This window comes from Nipponia nippon, unplaced genomic scaffold, assembly GCF_047370975.1.
Source record: "Nipponia nippon isolate SJK-2023a ecotype South Korea unplaced genomic scaffold, ASM4737097v1 scaffold_12, whole genome shotgun sequence".
NCBI classification, from domain to species: Eukaryota; Metazoa; Chordata; class Aves; order Pelecaniformes; family Threskiornithidae; genus Nipponia; species Nipponia nippon.
The window spans coordinates 1,437,021-1,463,090 of record NW_028262313.1 but is presented as its reverse complement, the minus strand read 5'-3'; the positions used below and the strand labels follow the sequence as shown (position 1 = coordinate 1,463,090).

Genomic DNA, 26,070 nt, shown 5'->3' with positions numbered 1-26,070 from the left:
CGGAAATCACTGATAATCCACTGAGATGCATTGTTCCCTCCACTGAAGCCCAGCTCGGTTCTGTCACACATATTGGTTCCTTCGACAAACGCTGAGCTAATGGCTGGCTTGGAAGGCGCTGGATCTGTGGGTTTCCAGTTCATTGGACTGTGAAGCATGGAATGATGTTTTTGGTGATCTCACACCTGATTTGAACCAAGGGAAACTAGAAGCTTGTCATGGAAACTTGGCAAGTATTTGAAACTGTTGCTTAATGGAGAAACACTAGGTAACTTCTCTTTGTTGAGAGATTGTGTTTAACCACAGCCAGGCTTTGCTGGCTAATAGCCATTGTTCTCACCAGGAAAAACAGGGCTCAATGTAAATATATGACTCCGGAGAAATCACTGGCCACAGACCAGCCTTCTAGCTGGCCCTGTCCTAGCCTCTGCAGGGGTCCCCATCTATTGGAAAAGCCTCTGTATTGCATATGTTCAGATTAAAACTGAAAACCTGATGGTCTACGCAATGTGGCATTAAATCTTTATGCAGAAAATGAATTTACTTCAGTTCTTTATTCAGAAAGATTCAGTGTGAATATGCTTGACAGTATGAGAGAGTGGATTAACAGGCGGGCAAACAGTTTTGCTCTGGCTGGGATGTTCTCTGCATAGACCACTACCAGCAAGCTGAAAAGGAACTGGCCCACATTCCTTCTTGCCTGTCTAGTCCCAGCTTGGTCCCCCTTGCAGAAGGCAACCCTCACTTCTGCAACAGATTCTGTACCTATATCATGATCATATTGGAAATGAGTCCTTTGGATCAGCAATCACAGTATTTGTTTAATGTACAGAGGAATATCGCATAGTTCTCCACCTCACTGTTCAGAAAGGATGCAGGGTAAGAAAGCCTTTCACTGAATGGCTACTCAGGAGCACAAGTACTGATTTCATCCCAGCTGGAAAGATGAGTTAAGGACTGAGTCTCAGTAAGCTTCCCCTCCTCTCAGGGGAGAGAAACAGGAATTTCCCAAGGTGAGTCACAGCGCGTATGTGCCCAAGTCACCATCCAGAGGTGCCCGTCTCTGCACGGACTATAGAGACCACCTCTGGTGAGCCAGCTCTGAATAGGTGCCTGGGCGACCTGCGCAAAGCCAGGCGGGACGATGTGGCACAGCCCTAGGATTGGCAGGGATCACCTCACAGGAGGTGTAGGATGTAGGTGTAGGACTGATGTAGGGTTCCTCACCCACCAGTTGCCTTTCGTTCAGAAAAGATATACAGGTTTTAAGGGTCCTTGAGCCATCCCTTGTACACAGAGAAGTGACAAACACTTCCCAAGTGCTGGAGAAATGGGAGGCTTTTACTGGAAAAGAAAAAAAATATCCCTCTCTGCCTGAGAGTTTTGCAGGCAGAGCTGTTTACAGTAACTGATAGATTTCTCATCTGGCCAGCATGACTAACTAACCATGGTCCAAAAAGTGCCCAGAAGAGCACTAAGAAAAGCACACGTTTTGCAGTTGAACTTCCTCTTCTTCCCAGACTCAGCAGTTAGGCATTCTGCACAGAAAAAACTTTGAATGCAGCTTTAAAAAATATCTAGACACAGTTCCTTCTGGGGAACTGGCTTCCAGATGATACCCCAGGATTCTCACAGACTTCCATGGGATTTTTCTGTTTGTTTGTAGTGGCCTTTCAGCTACTCAGACAGCATCAACCGTGAGTTGAAATGTAACCTGTGTACCGATTACCGACACAGACACACCTCCTGCCTTTGGGCTCCTTTGGTATTAAAGCGTCTGCTTTGACTTCAAGGGGTGGGAACTTTCCTGTCATTGGAAATTAATAGTAAAGCACCAACGAAAAAAAGGAATCAGATTTTCACCGGGACAAGTCCCTTATAAAAAAAGCCACTTGCTGTTCCCTCACAGGCTGCAGGCCAGCTGGGAACTATCTGACAGATTCTCCAGGTTGTCCACCGTAGTGATGATGGTTTCTATTTTTTCTTCTGGAAGCACATGAGAGGCATTGGATCGAAACTTCTTCAGGAGCGATTCTTTGCTCAGAGGCTTCCTCCAGTGCCCGTAGAAAGTGTCACATTTGCCTGTCAGGACATCCCCGCTGTGCAGGAGCAGTGCCACCTCTCCGTACATCTTGTCAAAGTTGGCCGCATTATCTTCAGGGTGCTCCACCACCACTTTGTCCAGCAGCTCCCTCAGCTCCTGCCGGTGGATGCTGCTCTCTGTGAAGGAGCTGAGACCCACTTCACCATCCAACAGGGCAGTACAGGCATTGAACTGGAAGGAGTGTCTAGCCTGGTGTTCAGAGCTGGGGAAAGGCCGATTGATGTACTTTGACACTGGGATCTTCAGCACAATGGTGCGGATCAAAGAGGGAGAGAAGGACCCTGCGTAGTTGATGAAGAGGTTCCGGACAGACAAGGCAGCATCCACCACCCAGTGCATCCCCAGGTGGGCTGGGAATCGCTTAAAAGCAATATCCTGCTTCTCCAAGAGGAACTCATGATGGTCACTTGGTGTGGACAGTGGTTTTGGTTGATAGACACTGTAGAAAGCACTGAATCCAGAGCAACCAGGGATATCATCCAGAATTAAGGGGTTAGCCTCCATCCCTCGGGCGGCCAGCAGCGCTGCTTCGAAGCCCAGGCGGGTAGCATTTCCGATATGTAATGGCTTGGCTTGGGTGGCAGCGTTTGCCATGGGTGCCCCTGCAAGCGATGCAGCAATGCCCAAAGCGTGTGCGCACTGGGCCGTGCTGAGGGAGAGCAGTTTTGCAGTGGCCGCGGCACTGCCAATGGTACCGACCACGGAGGGAGGGTGGAACCTAAAGGGGAAATTGCAGATATGAGCATCCCTGCCTGCTTGGCACAGGCAACACCCGAGCACCTCACCTACCAGACCTGCCTACGGGACTGGAAATGAACTGCCAAGTCAGCCAGTGGAAATCCCTCATGGCTCTGGTGCAGGTGGAATTCACCTAACTCAAAATTTAGCCATCTAAAAACTAAGCATCTACTTGAAACTTCATTGGAGACAACAGAGTGAGCTCAGCATCACCAGAAAACAGTTTTTAATTTTCCCTAAAGGTAGGTGACATGGCTTGTGACCATACAACCAAACTTTCTCCCCCCAGACAAATAAGGCAGCCTCATCCAACCTGCCCAAAGGTAACAGATCCTGGTCGATGCCATCCCTTGGACCACAGCAGGGCACTGCCTGGTGAATGGCAGCTGGCACAGGCAGGAATTGTGCCAGGGACTGTGCCCACGATTAAGCTGTCTGCCTGGCTGTGGGCCACTGCCTGTCCTGTGCTCTTGACCTGGTTACTTTAGATGGCGACACTGCAGACTCAGTGGTAGTCCTCTTGATGGTTATTTTTAAGGCAAGATCACTGGAGGTGATATCATAAATGAACATGAAAGAAGTGGTGCCTCATCAGCTCTGGCAGAACTGGCATTTGGCTCTCAGTAGGGCTTTACCCTGATCCTGAGTTCAGCTGGACTTAAACTAACATTTTGAAATCCTGAGGCAGCCTGTTAACAGACTCACCAGTGCTCTTCCTACTCGTTGAAGAAAAGGAGGTCTACCTTTTGGGAATGTCGTGAGCCTCAGTGGAGAAATGCATGAGCCTTCCTTGCACTTCCAGGCCCACATTGAATGCCAGCAAGAAATCCATGCCGTTGGGTTTGGTGCTTGGAGGTAGCATCTGGGAAGCTGCCAGAAGAGCTGGCAGGACAGCCCCTGTCGGGTGGGTAGCAGGGTGCCAGGTATCATCAAAGTCCATGGAGTGAGTCTGCCAGAGAAATGGAGATAAGGACATGCTGGTGGGGAGGGCTGGGAGCTGAGGGAGCTAGGGGTCCTTGCTGATATTGCTGAGGCTACGTCTGTAACAACATCCACCCAGCCATCTAGTGGTCCCCATGGTGGCTGCTTGGTCCCTCTAAAAGCAGTGTACAAGACTGCAGAGGAGCCCATGACTTCTTGTCCCCTGTCACCCCTCCCAGTCACCAGTCTGATTCCTGTAATACCAACTAGTGTCTTTGAAGGCACCACAAAGCAGAGCTTCTCCTGGAAGAGCCTGCCTTACCGCAACTCCGTTGGTGAACGCAGCCAGTGTTGGGGAGAGCTTTACGCCTGGCTTGCCATAGACAGAGCTCACGGCAACCGAAGAGTACAGCTCCTGTGAAAGGGAGAGGAATTCAGGTGAGGGCCTTGAGTGAAGCAGTGATTGTGTGATGCCAGAACACCCCTCTACTGCAAGGCAAAAGTCCTACATCAGCCATGAAATAGGGCCTTGGTTATGGTGGTGATGTCAGGGTGGGGACCATGTAACTCCATAGTGATATGGGGCGGGTCCTACCCGGCAGTACTGCAGAGCGATATCGAACACATGCGTCGTGCTGCCCACGAGGCCAACCCCAATGCTGTCAAGGATCATCCTCTTGCTTCTGTGACGGACGGTCTTGGACAAGTGCTCAGGTCGAACTGCCTGGATGAAGGAGGCAAAGCTGCTGGTCACCGTCTCCTCCGGAGCGCTCCTGGCCACCACTGCAGCACCAAGAGAGAGGGGAGGGGGTAAAGACGCATGTGGGACATGTGCTGACAGCTCACAGGTCTTCACCCTCTGGTCTCACTGAATTTATTGAAGGGCAAAAGCAGCTGGAGAGTGCAGGACCTGCCCAGCATGTCCCTTGGGTCACATGGCTGCCTAGAGCCTTACAGATCTGGGAGGTGAGGTACAGCTTCCCTCTGCTGGCCCAGGCTGCGAGCCTCTCCCTGAGAATGCCAGCTGGGGCCAGAGTCACCTCCTGTGGCTTCAGGCACTTGGTGGAGCACCATTGCTCCTCGCTCCCTCTATAGACAGTGGGGAGATGCTCTTGGCAAGGGGACAGGCATCTTCTCTGAGGGGAGGTGCCATTTCTCCCTCATCGCCAGCGCAGGGAGCCCAAGACAAGCAGGCTGGCGTGAATCCTGTCCCTCTCCATGGGTTTCCAAGGGTCTACAGCGTGTCCTGGCTCCTACTGCCTTCACGTGCTGTAAGGACTGCTCTGCACGCCTCCTGGGGTGGCTTCCAGAAGGTTCAAGTGAAGCAGTCTCAGGGCTCAGCCACATCCCTCCACCCTGGGTCTCAAGCAACCATCTTTTGGGGGCTCAATACAAATTATGTCGCTTTACCTGGACAAAAGGCAGAGCGGGTGCACTGCTACATTACCAGTGGTGCCTTGTTAGGAGTGAATCACATAAAAACAAAGCTTCCATTATTTTTTGGCAAGCAGGACTAGAGCCAAGCCCTGGATTTATCCAGAAGTTTGGTCCTACAAGGCACTGAGGTGTCTTGACTCAGCCAGCAAAGCTCTGAAGCCCTCTGCACTCAAAAGGATGCTAGTGCTTACGAAAAAGGCCGTTGTGTGTTCTTTCATGGTTGAGATCAGCATGTCAGAGGATTCAGCCTATGCTTCAGAAGGGGATTAAACCAGAAGATCTCCTGAGGATGGTGTTTGAAGGAAAGTTTCTCCTGTCTCTGAAAACACCTTTGCTGGTAGACAAGAAGCAACACATCAAGTTTCCCAAGGCAAAATCGGTGCCTGTATTTATGACCTGTAAGGTAGAGCTGGGCAGACAGCACAAGCTACTGGCAGTTTTGAATTTGGAAGTCATCATTTCCAAACCTTTGGAGGTGTTAAAATTGGAAAATATCCAATTTAGGACCGTTGTACTTTTTAATTTCAGTGACAAATTGCTTTGATTTGATGAATTTATAATTCATAGAATTATAATTATTACAACCCATTATAATTTATAATATCATTTTGAGAGTGCACGTGAGAGTAGAAAAACTATAAAATTCAATATAGCTAACATTTGCATGATTGCAAATCCATATATATATACACGTATGTATGTATGTATGTGCGGGGTGCACACACATGCACATAGATAAAAGATGGCATTAATGTCCAAATGAAACCTAATCACATGAAAAAGTCAAGCTGAGTGAAGCAAGAAAATAAAAATACTTTGCTTCAACATCTTACAGGAAACCTCATCAAAATCAGCAGGTACATATGACACTTTATTTTTTAAACAGAAAATATCCCAATTGAAAAAATGACCATTCCCTAATTTCACTAGTGTGTATTCATTCTTAAATGTCATGCCTACTGACTCACAGTTTGCTTGCAAGTGTATTTGGACTCACCTAGAGCCTAGGAGCCTAAAAACTACTTGTAAACACAGCTGAGAATGTCATCATTGCTGTGACTCACTGAAATAAAATTCACCCCTTGCAACGGCTCTGTGAAATATATTGCTATAGGAATCTGTAACACTCAGCAGTTTGGAAACCTTCCGCTGACAAAAATCTGTGCCCTCTCTCTGTACTCAGAGAGCATCTTCAGTACACCGCAAACGAGAGCACCAACGCCCTCCAGGAGAAGGAAAGAGTGAAGTCAAACCAGATTGGAGAGGCTGGAGGAAAATCTGCTCGAATTGCACTGCACCCATAAAGTTTTGATTGCCTCCTGTCATCAAATGCTCTTTGTCACTTCAGTAGGCAGCGATATTTTTTAACCCTTTAGTGAAAAGCATTTAATGGCTCCGGTGTTATTTTCCTGGTATGGCAGCTGTGCTGCAGAACTTAATTAAAAAAACCAGACTCTGTCCCAGAGCAAATAGATCTGTGTGGATTATTATTATTTCTCTTGTTCTCAAGCGTTCATTAAGTAACATGCATTGCATTTATTGTGTTAATAACGCATTTTAAAATATGTTAATAGACAAACTTATAATAGACCAAGTGGCTGCACAGCAAAGTTCTGCTTAATTTGTCCGAAGCAGAGGAGCTGTAGGCACGCAGCAGAGAGCACGCTGGCTGTGAGGCAGGGAGAACGATCCGTGGATCACTTCAAGCAATGCTAACAGCAAGATCAGGTGTAATAAAGAAGTACTGACAAACAGAGGAGTTGTTAAGGATCCGAGCAATCCGATGACAGCTACAATTTCAATATCTTACATTTGTGGCCAAAGAGCAAGAATTTTGAAAGTCTGGTTCTAAATCAGTTAAAGTTTCTGTTTTAGCGCAGGACTAGCAATCAACATTTTTACCACTTGTTACTTTTCTCCTTGTTCCTTAGCAGCCGAGGGCAATAACCACCACAAGACCCCCCAAGCATGCGTTGTCTTCCAAGAATTTGAGCGCTTTATCTCAGTGCACTTAGCCCAGCACTTTTTTTTTTTTTTTTTTTTTTTTTTTAAGTAATGGCATGGTTATTTTGGGATGCTCTTTAAAAAAAAGATAAGGAATGCTGTTCTGCAGAGAGATACAAACCGTGAGCAGCAGTTTTGTGAACTTGCCGGGAGCTTGCCAAGAACTTCTGGGATTTCTAGAGTAAAGAGAGAAAGAGCATTTGTCACCTAAGCTGCTTGAACGTTTTCAGACCACTTTTACTGGTTATGCCTCTAACATGGCATTGTATAACACTCACAGATCAAACGAGCGGATAAAACTAACTACATATTTAAAGGAGGAAAAATAATATTTTCCAAAGCTCAGTCCTGCGGGGGTGCCAAGAATAGCCAGGGAAATAAAGCAGCACAGGGGCAGCACAGCCTTTTCAGACCTACCATGAAATCCTCTTACGGCTGCGAGCAGGACCAGCTCAGAGTGGACACGAGGAGAAAAAAAACCACACAGCACGTCCCAACAACAACACCCCCCTGCTATGGCACTGTCCAAACCACGTTTGGGACACATAAAAGGAACAGGCACGGAAGGAACAGGTTAGTAACTATGAGTAAAGTGTCTGTGAAAACCATCTGATTTTGTTAGTATTGGGGCAGGTTCCCATTTAATATCACGACAATTTTGACCCGTTGAGGAACCGCCCGGAAAACGGCATTACCTCCTTAAAGCGAAAAAGGAAAGATTAGAGATGAATAGGTTTTGTACATGAAAGAGTAGTTACCTGTAAGGTTAAGTAGACCATGCTGGTGGCTGTTACCACTGCTTAATCCCCAGCTCTGCACTGCTCTATTCGAGGGATGGGAGAGGTGTCTGTCTGAAAGATGCTTTGCTGTCAGGGTTTATATATGCTTCTGAAAGGCAATTTGCTTTTTGTTTTTTTTGCAACTGAATTTCAAGTGTAATGACATCAGCCTCTGGGGACTGAGAGGGTGGGGGGAATAGATGAGGAGGGGTGGTTTTTCTCTGCTGAACAGAAGGGAAACCCCCCCGGGTTTCAGGAAATAAAAAAAGATTTCGGACAATAACTGACAAAGCTCAAGGAAATTCCTGTCTCCAAAATGCCACAGGTGCCAATGTGTGAAGCAACTGGCCCCAGGCTCCTCCTACAGAGGAGGACTATAAAACTGGTACTTACCAGGAAATGAGAGGGACAAGAGCATCCTCCCATTGAGCTGAAGTGTCACCAAACCAGGTAATCCAAGCTGCAGAGGGAGAAGCATGGCATTGGTGGTTTTCTTTGACGCTTTTCTTGAGTACATTCAGTGTTTTGTCATTTGGCTGAATCTTTTCGTAGCTCTCCTCCTTCTAAATACTCAGCTCTGCGATGTTGCTTGCCATGTGCTGCCGGTTCATTGAAATGTTAGTGCAGACGTCAACTCCGTAGCTCACAGGAGCCATCGGGACCTGTCGCTCCCAAATGAATGTTTGGACTTTGGGGGAATGCCATGGCTCTTTGCTTTGTCCAATAGTGAAACCTGGGGACATTTAACATGCTGCCTATTATTTTGTACAGAATAACAGCCTGGTGTGATACATCTCGCATTTAAAGCCAGCCTGAATTCTCTGCTAAATACTAGGCAGACCCTTGATCACTGGGAACATAGCAACGCATCTCAGGCAACTTCGTGCTCTTTTTCACCAGAGGAGAGTCAGGGTTGTGATATTTATTCCAGCTGTGTAGCGTTGTTGTGCACTGTTAATCTTGCTGTGTGCTTATCCAAAAAGAAATGCATTTCATTCTCTTAACATGTTTATCTTGAGAGAGGCAGTGTTTTCTCAGAGCTATATACACATTTGTTATCACTAATAAGGTGGGATGGAAAACTAATTGCAAAATGCCACTGGGGAATAAGTGTCTGAAAATTTAACATTTTGGTGTTTAGATATGTGTCCCATGGCGTGCTAAGCCTTGCTCCAGCCTCCTGTGGAGACAGTGTCCATACACCAGCATATTCCCATCGATATTACTCGAGGTAAAGAAGCACAGGCAGCAGATGTCAGTGCAAAGTAGATGCACACAGTGATGCCTGCAAAGCCCAGGTGTAACAGCAAGATGGAAAGGGGGTGCAGAGAGGAATGACCTTTTCTGGAGGGGGTGAAGGGAAGTTATTGCGAGCAAGGCGGCAAGTAAAGGAAAAGGTGTTCAGAGGCTGCAGCCCAGCTGGCACGCTGGCCACGTGGGCATGGCTCAGAGGTCATGCTGAGGGGAGAAGAGCCAGGATGGAGGGAGGACCTCACAAGCCATTTCTGCAAAGCCCAGGCTGAAGAATGTCAGGGGCACGCAGGAAAAGAAGACGGAGGAGGTTGGGGAGTGAGGGACGGATTTGGCTTTGCCCTCGCTGCACGAGGGATTTGTGCAAGGGAAGGATCACCCCGGGCTGCCCCATCCGTTTGGTAGAGCCAGCTCTCTGAAAGGCCTGGCAGCGCCCCAGGTCTCCAGGTGCCTCCTCACTGTGGGGAGGTCTCCATCCTCGCAGTCTCCTGAACAGCGGCTGTGCCGGCTGGTACCCCGTGTGTACGGAGAGCTGCTAACCCTGCACGGTAGAAAGGGACTTCACGTTTGCTCCTCTGCCTCCGCACTGCCCTGCATTGCCTGCATAACCTCTACCCAAAGAGCTTCTTTGCATCAGTCCCAGCTGAGGACCCCCAGCTTGCAGACTTCAGGGCAAAGGAAAGACTTGGTGGGAGATCATTCCTTGCTGTGTTGCACGGAGTGGGGAGCAGAGGTGTCACATTATCCGTTTTCTGTAGTGCATGTGGAGAAACAGGTCCTCACAAAGTTCCAGATAGTGACAAAACCAGATAGTGACAGCAGCAATGAGTGGTTTTATCCTAGGGACAAACAAGGCTTGGGCATACTTTGAACAGAAACCACCTCTGAGTGTTTCCACGCAGACCCTTGTTTCTCCAGGTTTTGGTGCAGCCCACAGCATTACTAATGCTGCTACTCCTGAGAGAACAAGGGAGGGGATTAATTATCTGATGTGCCCTTATGTTGCATGAAATAGAGGAGGGGAGGCAATGCACAAATGCTGAAACGGTCTTAGGACAGGGAGCACAGGTCTGTGTTTGCAGTGCGCGGGGGGATGCCGCGGGCAGGTGTGAGCAGAGCAGGTCTGCAGCTGCTTCCAACCCCAAACCCTCCTCCTCCCAAGGGAAGCTCCTTCATCCTCCTCCTTTTCCATATCTTTGTCTAAATCCTCTCACGTCCTTTCTCTTTACACCTCCGTAGCCCAATACAGCATATTCTGGTATTTCTTCTGCCCTCTTCTCAGTTGTCCTATGAAGGATTGCACTGCAAGCAGAGGGACCCAGCCCTGCTAGTTGTGTCTCTACATCCTTCGCAAAACCAAACTGTATGTCGCAGGCTCTAAAACCGCTAGCACAGCTAGTTATGCAGGAACCACCAACAAAGTGAGCCTTGGCAAACTGAAAACCACTTCTGCGAGCCAAGCAGTCACCTGGCCAGCCCATCTTCCTCCAGAAAACCCATCTCATCCTCCTCCAGAGACCGACTCAAAACAGGGGCTTGTTGCAGCATGCCTAGAAAGCCACTGTCTGAGCTATTTCAGAGCAAAACATCTGGAGGAATTTAATATAGTGGCCCTCCTCCAAGTATAACCATTTAAACCAAGCCACTTATTTATATCTGAATGTCATTTAAAAAAAGAAAAAAAAAAGACAACATCATGGACTCCACAAGTAGCTGCTCAGCTCTTCCTAAGGGTGCATCATTTCTCAGGACCTCCTTCCAGTCAGTAGTTTATATAGATGCTTGCTGTTAAAAGAGAGCATTCCTCCCGCAAAACTGTGACTTGGTGCCGCTCTCTTTCTGAACCAAAAAAATCTAACCTTTAGCATGACCAAATAACTGAATGAATTAATTGTCCCCCAAGGTTCACTTGAAAGTTTTTCCCCTTTCCACACTGCATGAGAGTTTAAGTTGCTGAATCAGTTCAGAGCTGTTCGGAGTCAATTTATCCTTCATTCTTCATTTCTGTGAAAATCACATCCGTTAGAATAAACGGAGAGAAGGAAAACATGGGGTTTTTAATGGAAAAAAAGAGTCCAGAGGCCATTGATGTTTGCAAAATACATATGTCTGCCCAGGAATACTGTGTGTTTAAGAGCAGACACTGGGATTTAGGTTCATTAATATTCACAAAACTATTTCTTCTTTGGGTGGTGCTCCTTCACTCCTCCTCGCTTCCCATATCAATAGTAGTGCCGCATACTTTCCTTTCTTTCCAAAAGGTTTTTTGGAATGGCTGAGAACAGAACACATCACTTTCTCCTTTTTCAGCTCCTTTAGGTCATAAAATGTTCTAAAAATACCAAAATAACAAGAACATTGCTGTTTTATTTTCATCTTTGTTTCCTAACAAAAACCTCCAGAGAGCAAACTCCAGCTCATGGTACCCAGGAGCGCAGAGGAATGGAAATGTGGGGGCTGCCTGCAAATAGACGAGTTAATGGTAGAAATATGAAGGGTTTGAAAATAGACTATTTAGTCACTAGGGTTTCAAGAAAGGGATGAAGCTGGAAAATTCCGTCTGGAAGGGAGACTGTGTATGTGTGCGTCGTGCCTGCCTGTTTGTCTGTAACAGTGGATAAGAAATGTCCTGGAATGGCTCAAAAATACCTTGTGGGTTTCGTCTGAATGTTTGTTCGTTTGTGTTAGGCTATTCATTCCTCTCCATCTCCAGCAGCCTGGAGAAGAGGGGGCAGGAACCATCACCACCACCTGCAGCGCTTTGGGGCATCTAAACATGTTTTTGCCAGAAATCCTCGTAGCCTAAATAGGTTGTGTGTGTTTTTTCTGGATAGGACTCCGGAAAGTAGGCACCTAAAGTTCTGCTTTGAATTGAGCCTTTGTCTGGAGCAACGAGTGGGGAGGCACTATGGAAACACCTGAGCCTGTCACCAGTTTCTCCCTCCTTGGAGCAGGGGCACGGCTCTGAAGGCTGGCCGAGCGCCCGAGCCAAAGCTGCGCTGGTCTAGACGCCGACGACGGTGAGGTTGTGGGGGCGACCACCGACACTCTTGTTTTGTCTGGAAGGGCCATGGCGAGCACAGCGGGTTTCGCGGCCGTCTTTTACAGCGAGCCGGCGGTGCTGGGGCTCCTCGCGAATGTGGTCAGCGCCTTCCTCCTCTGCCTGCAGAACTTTGCTGTGGTGCACACCGGCCTCAGGCCACAGGGAGCAGAGGACATCCTCGCAGGTGGGTGATGACGCTCATGGGGGACACCGGGGCTGCTAGTCGGAGGTGGATTTTCCCTGAGAGCGCCAGGCAGGACAGACTCTTCGAGAGTCATCTCCATGGGCCAATGGACAGCATTGGTGGTACAGGTGGGGAAACGTGGGCTTTCTCCAAGGTACAGAAGGTCTGCGTGCTCCCTAGGATGGCTGCTCCTCCTTCCCCAGCAACTCTGCTAGGAATCTGGTCCAAACCTTTCATGTGCCATTCCCCTACCTTCATAGATCCGAACTACTCCTGGGTCTGCTCACCATACCGAGCATACCAAGGGGCTCGGTGGCCACACACCAAGGCTCAGCACAGAAATTTGTCATAAAGGTAGGAAGAGAGGGGAAGACAGAGACCATAGGGCTGGTCACAAGAAGGCTGTGGGACCTGCGGTGGGGTGTCCCCCAGAGCTTGGAGATGCAGCACTGCTTCCTGCGACTCAAGCCTTTTTGTGGCTTGTTTCCTACCTGACCTCTTCATGTGTCTCTCAGGTGTCCACCTCATCCTGATTGGAGGTTTTGTCCAGCTCCTAGCAGGATTTCTTGCCTTCCGGAAGTATGACCACCTTGGAGGTGCAGCCTTTCTCACCTTCTCCGCTCTATGGAGTAGCTACGGGGCTACACGCATCATTGCGGCCGCTTACCCCTCCTTGCAGAACATAACACTGCCCTCAGGGAATGCCACCCACCTCCTGCCCACTGGCATGGCCGACCTCTCTGCCAGCCACAGTGCGGTGGCTGGGCTGGTGGCCTACATTTCCATTTCCTTTATCCTCTCCTTCTGCTCAGCCACAGTGAACTACATCATGCCCTTCATATTTGGGGCCATCGCGCTTGCCCTGGTGTTTGAAGCAGTTGCACTCTTTGGCCAGTGGGCCCTGGTAGTCTCAGGTGTCATTGAGCTTGTCATCGTCATGTGCGGGTTGTACGGAGCGGTGGCTCTCCTGTTAAAGGGCATCACACAACGGTACGTCCTTCCAGGCTTTGGGCATCCTCTCTTCAATGTCTTGCTACTGGGGTCAGCACAGAAGAGCTCTTCCAAGGCCATTGGGGAAGAAAAGAAAAAGAATACAAAGTATGCCGAGCCAATGGCCCTAGGCAACATCTGCGATACTGTCTCTCCCTTTTTATTTGCCTTTTACTTCTTTGGGTACATGAAGAACTTCTGTGTTGGAGCAGCGTGGATATCCATCATCTCCAGCTGCCAGCTGCTGTCCAGCTTCTACAGTTATCTGAGAGGTGATGTCTACTACACTACCAAGTTTGGCGTCCACAGCCTCTACTGGTTGGTGATGTCTTGGGAAGAGTTTACACTCACCACCTTCCTTGGGCTGTCCAAGGCTCAGGAAAGCAGGCTGGGAATGTTTGGAGGGTGGTTCTTCCTGGCCACTGCCTGCATGCTCTTTCTGATGTCAACCCACAAAGATACCCTGGAGATGGTGCAAAATGCCTCATTCATCATCCTCACAACCGCCTCCATCCACCAGATCCCAGTGCCAGGTGCTTACCTGTTCCTCGGGGCTGCCTGCAGCCTTTGCACTGCTCTCTCAATGTACGCCACTTTCGCCAGCCTTATCAACTCCATCGGGGAGAAGGCTTTGATTCCAGTTGGTGTCCAGGCTATGTCCAGCTCAGCTCTTCAAACCACACTGATGGCTGCCAAAACCTGCTTCACAAGGTCCAAGAACTTCCCAAGCGGCACCAGTGCTGAAGTGCCAGATGCCTTGTTCTACATCTGCAACGGCCTGGCTGCAGTCTCTGCCATCCAGGGCAGCATCAGTGACCCCAGCAGACAGCAGCTCTCCATACCCTCTGTGCTCATCCCGGGAGCCATAATGCAGCTGTATGTCTGCAGGATCCAGGTTAAGGGAGGGAGAAGGTTTGGTTGCATTCTTCCTTTCTGCTACGCTGCCTTCTGGGGAGCATGGACCTGGCTTCGGTTCGCAGGTAACGCAAGGTCAGGATTACTATCTTCCTTACTGGAAAAAAAAGAGATGTTTTTAGGAAATTGCAGATTGCTTTCTCCAACATAATTCCTTCTCCCAGAAGATTCAATGACACCAGGTTTACCAGTATTCCTCCTTGTAAAAAGATAATGACTAAATATCCCGGCTTGTACTCATGTAATTGATTGCCATTGCTGCAGTCACTTGGTACTCTCACAGCTACAGGAGTCCAAGTTGAGTCTTTGACTCCAACAGAGGCCAAGATTTCCCTGCTAAACTATTATGAGGCAGCACTCAGACTGTCTCCAGGCTGTTATCTCAGAAAAACAGTTCAGGAGATGCTTTTTAGGCAGTGGAAGACTCCAGGTTCTGGATTTAGCCTTCAGAAGCCTGGAGCAATTCATCTTAGTTGGTCATAGCCATGAAAGAAGATCTCAGAATGATGAACCTGGGCTTTAAAAAGCCTTATTTAGCTCCAGGTGGGCAGCATGTTCATGCAGCCTCCATGCCAGGTCCTATTATAATGAGCACCTGTGGGAAAAGTTAAAGCTTAAGAGGTATGGAAAGAAGCTATTAATGTTTTCAGCCAGCCCCTGTTTATGACAAGTTGGAGGCAAAATCATCAGCTCTTTTGGATAATCATCACCAGTTCTTCAGTTAATACCTCAAAGGCCTCGCATTGCAGAAGCAACGGGTTTCAAAGCAGTAAATTTTCTTTATAGTGGCCACCATCAATTAGTTTGAATTATAGTCATTCCAACTGCAAATCTGTTATTCTTCTGTTACGCTGCACTTAATGGTTTGCTCACATTGAAATCTGCTGGTCCTATTTCAGGCCACTTGGTGAATATCGGAGCAGGGAACACTGAAGGATTCACTGCTGGTTCTATTGCCTTTTTGGTGCTCAATGCTTTTTTAATTATTTTAGGTGAGTCTCAGTACCATATGTGACTGTTTATTGAGGGGTATTTGGGGTCAGATCATTAATCGCATCTGTGGTCACTCTGTGGTGGAGATGCACAAGTCAGGGAGTCTCGGCTCTCTCTGTCACTCCGATGAAGCAAGAACTGAAATGTTTTGCCCACAGCCAGTAACAGAAGCTGAGTTGGGCTTAGAAGAAACAGTCATAAGGGAACGGAAGAACATTTCAAAGAAAATAAGAGGTTCAAATAAGGTGAAAGTGTTAGACGGACTGGGCCGCTGGCGTATATCCACAGTCACCCTCCAGCCCAGCTGCTGTAAATCAGAATCTTCTTGGCTGCCCGAGAAGTGTTTTCCATGTGAGCACAGTGTACTGGCAGATTAAGGTTTGGCAGCTTGTCTCTTGAAAGCTGAGGGCTGAACAAACCACAGCCGTACCTCTCTGTTCCTCCGTGAACAGGGAAGTCAGATCATGGACTGCTCAGTTTAATCAAATAAGATTAAGTTGATTCAGGAACTCTTCTACTGTTTCACATACATTTTTGTGGGCCATTTTCTGATGTGAATCCCTCTTGTTTCTATTTCTTTTCACAGCTTCCTCTTTTAACGTGGTGCTTCTCTGCATGACCCTTGCAATGGAGCTCTTGACCATTTGTTTTCTGCTCTTTACGTTGGAGAACCTCCCTTTGCCATTTGAAAGTGAGTTTTAGGTGAACTTGGTCCTCAAACCTTCACCCATAGAGTGCAGTGAGTGGGTCCCTGGTTGAGGAGCAATGTTCTACACAAGCTCAATATGGAAAAAAGCAAGCAGAAGAGCCTGTCATCTTTCCCTAGAAGACTGGTGTGTGTGCAAACTACAGACGCTGGGCCTTTCGGCTCCATGTCTGGAGGAGGAAACCTTTCCTCATATCATCTCCAGGTCCTTGACCTTCCTAATAAACATTTAGGTGTGGCTGATACTGCTGAACCAAGACAACCTCCTGAGGTTCCGTACAGTCCTACTTTCTAGTAGCTGTTCAGTGAGCTAAGATTTGGGAGGAACTAAATGTGCCACCGGTGTGAATGGCTATAGCTCTGCTGAAGCTTTGGCTTTGCAGCCAGTGAGAATTTTGTTTGTATTTACATAGTGTGTTTTAGCACGATGCCTTGTAGAAGCTTTTCCACCAGGAGAGAAAAAAAAAAAGCCATATGGCAAAAGACGCACAGGTAGGCAAGCCTGGAAATGCCTTGAATTTTTAGACCCACAAATATGCTGGACTGCAAATGTTGCGTGACAGGAAAGACTGAAATAAGTTTGCAATGCTGGGAAGTCATGAGACCTAGAAGAAAATAAAACTTTGTCATCACCCTTCCTGCCTTTGACTCTCTGGTTTTTTTTTTTCCAGTTGTGATGCTAAGCATCTTCGGCATCGTCTGCTTCTATGGAGCAACAGCATCACTTGCAAACAGCATGTTTGGGAAGGATCTCATGATGATGGGACCCCCTCTCTTCACAGTAAGAGATTTTTTTCATGATTGTGTAGTTTCCCTGGTGAGGAGGGATATGCTGGGCTCTTTGGTCTTACCTAGGGGCGTTCAAATTTCCATTGAATGCCCTTCCTTTGAATCCCTTGCTGCCATTTGAAATCCCAGTCGCAGCATTTCTGTAGGGAGCCATGAGCTGAAAACAAACTCTCTTCCATTATGAGTAACATGTACGGAACCTTGGAGAAAGGGCAGGGACATTAACAAAACTCCTACCTCGCTCCAAAATGCCTATCTATCTCCATGATCCTGTGGAATTAGCCATCTCCAGTCCAAGAATTGTTGACAGACTGAAGTTTTAAAGGCTATAACCTTGGGGCAGGGAATTAGGGAGTTAAAAGTTTCCCAAAGCGGACAGCAAGAGCTCCCCACTGTATCTGCTAACTTTAAACTGTTTCTGCTGTCTTGTACGTCTGACCAAGGCAGTTCCACCTAACTGGGTTGACTGATCTGACAGCTCTAATTCCTGCTGCGGAGAAACATTTTCATTAAATCAGCATTTCTAACCACGAAGACTCATGAGAAAGCACTTGAAACTTGATCTTACTCAAGTTCCTCTGGATTTAAGATTCCCTAGCAGTTTCCTTAGATCATTTTGGAGAGCAGTTGTTTCTCCAGGAAGAAATCCCACTGTGCTGGGTGGGATTCACCTCCCGTAATTTTAGGCATCAGCAGTTCAAATGTCCGCACCTGAACTAGCCTCTTTGACTTTATTACTGGGACAGAACTAATCACTTCTGCCTTGTCATTCACCTCACCTACTTTAGGTGAAGCATCCCTAGAGGTGTTGCCTCTACCCTTTGACTATCAAGGGAGATACCTGCATTTGGGTCGACTGAATCCTACCCTGTGTTTCATATGGTTGCTTATTCCCACTGTAATGGATTTGTTGCCTCCTGATTATTGCCAGGCTGAGAGCTCTAAGGACACTGAAGATCCTCCACCCTGCATCTGCCCCAAGTCCCACTGTACGAGTGGCTTGAGGACCATTGCTGAGTTGCTGAACACAGGGGCGGTGTGCGGGGTCCCGACAGACACCGTGTATGCTTTGGCAGCCTCCTGCAAACACCCGCAAGCCATCGAGAAGGTCTACAGAATCAAGGTGTGAATACAAGGCTGTCCTCTTGTTACTTGGATGCTGCTTATGTCCTATAGATGAGTTATGTACAGAAGCAGAAATGGGAGCCCCTTGTTTCAAGTTGTCCTAAGACTCAGAATTTGACCATGGATAGAGTTTATGAGCAGCCACACCAAAACGTCATGAACCATTTGCTGAGCTGAGCAACCTGGGGTAAAGCACCCTCTGCTCTTGGCATCGGGCACTGGGAATTAGACAGCTACGTCCTGCTTCACCAGGGCAGGCAAAGCACAAACCCAAACGGGAACAGCCCCGACGCTTGTCACAAGTGGGTGCAAACCTGTATTTGTCCTCTCTGTCTCATGAAGTGCTGAATCAGAATCCCAGGTCTAAATTTCCCCAGACTTCTGGAGACATTCAGTGCTGGAATCAGACCCAAAGTTTGCACCTTCAATACAACTTTTGCAGCCTGGCCCTGTCTATTCTCCATGAGGCAATTTCCTGGCTAGCCTGGAGAAATAAGCATAACAGACTATCTCAGCTGGCACTTAGTGTGAGCATCAGCAACAAAGGCAGTCTTTTCTGTCCTGCTTTGGTGCCAATGCTAACCTTCCCTGTCGATGAGATAATATAAACAGAATGTAAATACATGCCCAGTTCCTTAGTCATTTGGCCTCGCTGAAACTGATGTCAGTTGAGGACTGAAATGACACTGCTTTGTGAGCTCTTTTTATTTTCCCTCCATATCACTGATCATTTTACAGCAAGCTTATTTCAAAGCACTAAAGAACTGCAGAAGTGGTCATGTAAATGTTGGTTTCCAGGGGGTTAGGCTCTCCTTCCGTTATCCTGTTGTGAATTGGTGGGTTTGACCTTGATATATACCAGCATAAGTCAGAAGAGAATCAGGCCCCTGCTGTATAAGATGTTAAAAGCACCGACAACAAGCAGAGCATTGCCATCCCTCTGCTGGTTGTGTCTAAAGCAGGGCATTTGGATGCATCCCGCCAAGATCCCAAGAGCAGACCGCTGTTCTCTCTCTTCTTCAATTTGCACATGCAGATCTGAGCTGTGGCACCAATCACAGCATGCGGTCCCCTCCTGTGCTCAGCATTTTATGCAGAGTTAGCATCTTCCTTGCTTGGAGCTCCTGGTCCCTGGGAAGCATGGAAACTAGTATTCCAGTGGGCTTTCATCTTCTCAACACAAACTTTCTCTCTTCATCTATTTTTTCCCTTCCTCTCTTCCTGGTTTTTGCAGGACAGGCCTCAAGAGAAGCCCATCTGCATCTTTATTTCAAACCTGGACCAGCTGCGAGCAGCTGCTCCCCCCATCAGCCCGTTGCTTTGGGAATTCATGGAAAAAGTTTACCCTGGTGGCATCGGCTGCATTATCAAGAAAGGAGAGTGGCTGAAGAAGTTAGGTGAGATGAACAGGACAGCCCTTCTCTCCTTCTTTCATGTTTTCAACACAGCAGGTCTGCAATCCTCACACCCTTTTGGATGCCGGTGGGGAGAGATTCTGTTCATTTTATCCTGAGAAATCATCTCTGGAGCTCTTACACGCCTTGGTAAATGTTTAGCAGAGGGTGTTAATGAGCTGGAATGACTCATTAACAGCGGGAGCCAGCATGATGATTTCTATAACCCAGTCAGACTCGAAGGAAGGGAGGCTCATCAGCCTGGGAGGGTCACCTCTTTCAAGCCCATAGCTGTTAGCTAGGAATGAGCAACCCCTGGGTGGAGCATCAAAGACACATGAGAGGTCCCGGGGGGGACGGGGTTCCTATGGGCATCCCTTCTCATCGCCTCTTCCTTCCTCCCCTATGGACAAAGTGAAAACACTGGGAGCAGCAGTATGAGTCACACTCAAACCTGGCTTCTGGGAATCAATGAAAATATTAAAGACTGAAGAAACAGTAGGAGTTATGCGTGCTTGACAGGCAGAGGTATGTGACAGAGGGTGGGAGGGTAGGCAGCGATCACAAGAAGTTGGACTCTGTGATATAGGGAGATCTTATGGCCATGAAGGCAGCTATGCTGATCTTCAGCCATTCATCTTTTCCTTTTGCAGTCAGTCCCAAAAACTTACGGCTGCTCTTGTGGATTTCTGATCAAGAAACCTTTCTGAAACTATATAAAGAGACTTGCAATTTTGTTTGGGGTGCAGAGCAGGGTCACTTGCAAAGAAAGCAGGAGGTCTCCCTCTGATGCCACGCCAGGTATCATGCCAGCCTTGCCTCTGCCAACGCCGTCTGTCTGTCTTTCAAGGGGTTGGAGCAGGCTACAGCAGAGTGGGAACTCAAGACAGCATCATGATCAGAGTGCCTGACCTGACTGTCCTGGTGCACCTCATTGACATGACGGGACCCTTGGCAATCACGTCTGCTAATCCTAGTGGGGAGGTTGACAGCACACACCATGACATGGTCATCTCGTGAGTACCCTGCTCACTGGCATTTCTATTGCAGTGCAAACCACCTCTCAGGTGGGTGGCCAGCAAGTTTAAGTGGTGTATAGATCACGATTTGATGCCCTGCGTTGAGGGGAACTTCAGCACAATGTAATATGAAGTACTGTGTAGTTTTGTTGTTTGGTTTTTTTTTTCCCAACAGGCGTCTTGGCCATAAGCTGGAGGGTATTCTCTGTGATGGAGAATCTGATGAGGTGGTGGCATCAACTGTGGTCAACTGCACGAAGATTGATGAAAGTGAGTGAGAGAACCACCCTTTCTATGTCAGCAATTGCATTTTCCGGGGATGTTTCCATTCCTTTCAATAGTATCAGTTTGGCAGCACAGTGTGCTCCAAGAGTAACAGTTCTTGAGTGCCTGGACATTTGCAAACATGTTGATGAAGAGGAGCAAACAAAAGATGTCCTTGGAGGACCTCTGTGTTGACAGAGAACAAGGCAGTGAGGAGAAACAGGGTTGTGCAAGCAAAATCTGCCTTATAAGAGCAAAAATGCTTCAAGTGGGAGGGTGGATGCTTCTGAAAGGAAGGGTGTGTGCTCCTGGTAGACCACCAGAATGCAGGTGTTACAGGAGCTCATCCACCATGGTGTAACAGCACAGGCTGAGGCATCGTTAGCTGGGTCTGGGTTGTCATTTGAATGGGATCCTCTAGTGGAAAACTAAACTCTTGAACAAAGTGCAGGGTCAGTGTTGGTGGGTGTTTTTGCTTTCTGACAAAGTTTCTGGTCCCCTTGCCACACAACTTTATTATTTGGATGGCTTTACTGGTCCAAGATGTTCCTTTATATCCTCATCACTTTCTTCCCCCCTTTGGGGATTATCCTAACTTTCTCATTCTTCCTCCGGGAAGGTGGCATCACCATCGTGAGAGAGGGCTGCATACCAGCAGGCAAGGTGATGCAGATATTTGAAAGCGTGAAGAACAGAGCAGTCTGAAACTGAAGGAAACTTTCCCTGAGCAAAGGAGCAGTGTCTGGTCTCACCAAGAGACATGAGACATCCCACGCCTCACTGGAGCACGTGGCCTTGTGAAAGCCATACCTTCTCTAATCAAGCAATTACCTCCTGGGGAAACAGCAGCACTTCCCCACCCAGCATCTCTCCTGGGAGCTTTCTGTGGCCAATTATTGTTTATCTCCAGTAAGTGCCTGAAACCGCCGGGAGACCTGCCCACAGAGCGCCAGCAGGATCAGGAGCTGATGCTTTATTGCAGGAATTCCCAGAGCGCCTGTGTTTCCTACATGCCTTGAACTGTGAATGTCATGCTTGCTTGTATATCCCCTTCCACAACACTCAGATCTGTGTATTTTAAACTGCTAAAATCCACTAAATAAATCCTCTTTTTGGAACATAAGGAAAAGGCTTTGAGTTTCATTTGATTTCCACCAAGCTATTTGTCCTCCAAAAATTGCACGGCTCCGTGGCTAAAGACTAGAGGAAGGAACAAATATTGGAAGGCACAATTCTGACAGAGGGCTTCCAGCAAGTAACTCACCCCCTGTCCATCTCTGGCATCTTCACCGCCGTTCCCTGCTTGGTCCCCAGCTGGTCTTGGGGTGCTCAGCTCCTCGCAACCCGCAGAGGCTGACGTGGGTCCGTGGCCAAGCTGGGAGCGGCAGGGGCTCGGGTGGCCCCTGGCTGCACTGCCTCGGGAGCCGTCCCCACGCTGGTCCCTAAGCACATGGACCTGCATTGCGCGGCATGGAGGGGAGGGAGCTTTCTGCCAAGAGCAGAGAACAGAACTTTCCTCTCCCCCAAAGCAAATAAGACCCAGAGGGAGTCAGGGACGAGGGAAATTCACTCTTAATAAAGACAAACCTCAACCAAGGAAACAATGAGTTAGGGCCCAAAGGCAAGAGACTGGCTTCAAAACACTGAGGTGTGCATTACCGATTTGGAGGTTTTCTGTAATGTTTTTTCCTGTACTGGAGACAGTGTCCAAGTGGCAGATCTCTGCCAGTTCCCTACGGTTGTTCCTTCTCCTCCCTCCTTCTCTGGGCAGGGAGATTGCTCCCCTGGCATGGCCACAGTACCACCTCCCACCACCCAAGGCCCAAGCCCCTTCCCTTCTCTTCTTCCTTATCATTGTTTTGGAGCATCGTTCTGTCTTGCTCATGGACTTCACCCTCCAGCTGCATCCCCCCTCTACATCTCTGGGCAGGAGCTCGCTCCTTCCCTGCTTGCCCAACACTGCCCTGGGACCTGAGCAGCCAAACCTGGGAGCTTTTGGGGCTGGATTCCTCCCACGCTTCGTTACTAACATGTAAACAGTAACTCCAGTTTTAACCGTGCTCAGCTTGCTTTGGCGCTGGGGTTGTTGTCCATCTGATCCTCCACGAGGTGCAGCCTGCTATTTAGTTTGCACTCAGAAGTCACCATAAATAGCAGCTTTTAATCCGGCTCCAGGTGCCAGATGTTGTTTCATTCAAGTAGCTCCCCAAACTCCTGATTAAAAATCCTTGGCAGCTGTTCCTCGGGTCTGAACACAGGCTCCCCTTCACCCTGCAGCCTTCTGACCCTGCAAACCCACTTGCAGCCTCCACTCCCGGGCTGAGGGCAGTCACTGTTCGCTCCGCTCGGGCACAGCTGGGTATTCCCAGCCTCCTGTGGTTTCCCAGCCTGTGCCAGCATCTGTAAGTGGAATTAAGTCATGTTCTCCTCCCTGCGCATACCGTATGACAGCTAAACAAGCCTCCGCACACACTGGGCCCTTCTCTCTCGCACAAGTGTGTATTCTGCCTCACTGAGCCATCGGCCAGGGCGGCACCTATACGACCACTCTGTGTGTCAAGAGCCCCTGTTCCTCCCCGGAGGTTAAAATCGGCTCCCTCCTCTTGCTGTAAGTGGACAGCACGTCCCATAACCTCTGCAAAGTGCCGTCCCTGCTCCCCTGCCAGCCGGGCACAGCAGGGGTGAGAGCAGAGCAAACATCTGCTCGTCTTTGCCAGCTCCAGAGGCTGCCCGGAGCGCTCCCGAGACAAAAAGCGAACCGGGAGGGCTCTGGCTTGCTGCTCTTAGGCTCAGCTCAGGCGAGGAGCAGAACCTCTGTGCCCCCCCTTCTCCCCAGGGCAGGGCTCTCCCTAATTTTTGGACCAGGCATCCCCCTTCTCATCGTGTGCTGAACCACGGCCCCTCGTCCTCTCCAGGACACTGTGCACCTCCCAGCACGGATCGGACGGAGCAGCTCTATCCGGCATACGGGCAGAGTCAGCAGCACCGCATTGCCAGGGTGAGCTGGACCAGCTGGGAGGGGAGCAGGAAACCACGGGAGACTGGGTAAGCTGAAGATCACCGTGGGGATTTCTGGGGATGTTTTAAAATACCAACATCCTCTCTGGCCTGGACCCAAAAGGGCACAGAACAAAGTCTTCAATAAGTCAGTGCAATAAAATCTTTCTTCTTCACTGGGACAGAGTTACCCATTGTTCTTGTGCTCCCAGCGTCTCTGTTCTTGTGCATCCCAGCTGCAGGTGCTGCCACGGAATATTTGGTTTAAATGTACAGACAAATTAATTAAGTAACTATATTAGACCAACAGGGAGAGGAGGCCACCGCTAACACCGGGTTATTAGTGTAGTGCAAAGAGTAGTTAACCTTCTGCAAGCCCCAGTACAATAAAGCACTTATTCCACAAATGCATTTAAGTGCCAGCTGAGGTCCACCGCCATCCAGCAGAGGCTTAACTTTAAGCATGTGGTGAAGTCCCACAACATGGGACTTCTCTCATGTTTTAATACTTGAAAAACTACTTGAGCTTCCCAAGCAAATGAAGTTTTTTAATACTGGCTATAAACTGCTGGAACAGAAAAAGAGCAGAAGGTCCTTTCTTGACTTGTCCCTTCTTGATTTTTTCCCTCTGCGATGTGGGTCTGTGTTAGACTGTCTCCATGTCGGTGGCACAGGACAGTTCAGCTCAAGGGAAGGTTGTGGTGTTCCCCATCTGCCGTGATCAGTGCGCACACCAAACGACCCAGGATTTGGTAAATCGAAGCAAGTTTTGGCCCGGCTGAAAAAGTTACCCATGGGGGCTGTGGGCTCCTGGGACGTTGCACAGTGAGCATTTTGGTAGCAGTAGCAGCTCTCACCCCACGCTGCTGCTATCTGGCAGGTAAGTCAAGACTGGGATGTCTCAGCCCTGGAGGAAAGCACTTGAGAGCATTGTGGTGACTGGAAAATCAGGGGTTAAAATAGAAGCTATTTTACAACTTCAGAGCTGTGGACAAATCTATAATTTAATCTATAAATGGAGCAAGATAAGAAAATTACAGGAGCCTCTTGGCTTTAGACGACAGCTTCCTTTCAGGCAGAACCATGAATGGTATTTCCTTGGACAACATGCTTATGCAAAGAATTACCTACCGGCAGAGCACAATGAAATCAATAAACCATCTGTACTTACGGGCAGGGTGAAAGCCAGAGATGTAAAGATGGAGATTTTTTAATGCATTAATTGAGTTTTTATGGTTTACTGAATGATAAAGCAAACAAATGATGTTACAGGAAAAAAAACATTCACCATAGTCTGGGCTTCTTACCTTGACACTTACTGTCTCATAAATATTCTGCTGACTCATGAGAAATGAGGGGAGAGAGGTGTTTGCACTGTATCTGTTTTCCAATATTAGGTGTGGCGTGATAAAAAGAAAACAGATATTTTTATTTAACACAATAAACTGCACAATCATTTTCCAGTTTGTGCTGGGAACAAGCATGCACCTCTCTCTGCTGCAAAGAAAGAAATACATTAGATTTCTCAGTGTTGTCTTAGTGCTGCTAAATAGAGTGGAATATTTCCTTTCCAAAACATATTTAGGTAAATCCCCATTATATTATTATCATGACAAAGCCTTTTTGTTAAAATGCTGTGAATTACAGTATTTTACAATAACGTTAATTTTTTGCTGGTTTAGCTGAGATTTATCATGATTCCCCTCTTGACAAGCAAAGCTGTTGTTCCATAACCTCCAGTGATGTTGGCCAGAAATGCCCAACTGCATGTGCAAGACCACGGGAATAGAGGAACTGTAAAACTTAAACCGATTGGAGACGTGTCTGGCTTGGGAGCTCATGCCCAGCAGATATCCTTCACAAATGCCAAAGAAAAGTCCAGATTTTCCAAGGTGGTCACCCATGTCTGCCTCCAAGAGGGTTTAATTTAGTTGTATTCCCAATAGCAACAACTCTAAATCCTGAGGATGTTTGATGCGATCCCGCCCAATGCATTAGCATTAGCCATTGGATCTCCAGAGATCCTTCATGATTTTGGTTTGTACATCAGGTTGTCATTTCTGCCACTTTTGCCAAATATAAGACAGAATTCGCCACTGGGCTCTGAACAATTACCACGACAAGTTAACCTGGAAAATGGCTTAGTCACCGTCCCCCACGTGAGCGAGCAGCACCATGTCCAAACTCCACGAACATAACAGGTCTTTGTTTCCCGTAAACTCAGCACAGGGAAGTTGGGAGCTGGAGCAATGTCTGCGTGGTTGCGTACCCACAATTCTTCCCAGGGACTCAAAGCAAACTCCCCAGGTCTGGACCGCCCCTGCCAGCGTTCCTGCAAGGTTAGAGGGAAACAAACACACCTCCCTTAGATCAACAACGGGAGCCTTCAATTCCTTTATTCAAACTCTCTAAACACA

The 26,070-nt window shown here is 48.1% G+C and overlaps 2 protein-coding genes across 2 annotated transcripts; one reads left to right on the top strand and one right to left on the bottom strand.

Annotated features, from left to right (window-relative positions):
• Nucleotides 1-1,903: 1,903 nt before the first annotated feature.
• On the bottom strand, nucleotides 1,904-8,041 carry LOC104021092 (cis-aconitate decarboxylase). Its single transcript, XM_009474582.2, has 6 exons — nucleotides 7,963-8,041; nucleotides 7,326-7,380; nucleotides 4,359-4,546; nucleotides 4,086-4,178; nucleotides 3,586-3,791; nucleotides 1,904-2,822 (listed from the first exon to the last, which is right to left on the bottom strand). Exons 1-6 carry the CDS (start codon nucleotides 7,981-7,983, stop codon nucleotides 1,904-1,906), a joined length of 1,482 nt encoding a protein of 493 aa, XP_009472857.1. The 5' UTR covers nucleotides 7,984-8,041.
• On the top strand, nucleotides 7,652-21,618 carry LOC148056635 (uncharacterized). Its single transcript, XM_087748133.1, has 12 exons — nucleotides 7,652-7,777; nucleotides 8,309-8,433; nucleotides 12,069-12,461; nucleotides 12,977-14,431; nucleotides 15,266-15,358; nucleotides 15,946-16,050; nucleotides 16,737-16,846; nucleotides 17,786-17,977; nucleotides 19,214-19,376; nucleotides 20,224-20,389; nucleotides 20,568-20,662; nucleotides 21,276-21,618. Exons 3-12 carry the CDS (start codon nucleotides 12,305-12,307, stop codon nucleotides 21,359-21,361), a joined length of 2,622 nt encoding a protein of 873 aa, XP_087604259.1. The 5' UTR covers nucleotides 7,652-7,777; nucleotides 8,309-8,433; nucleotides 12,069-12,304; the 3' UTR covers nucleotides 21,362-21,618.
• The last annotated feature ends 4,452 nt before the right edge of the window (nucleotides 21,619-26,070 follow it).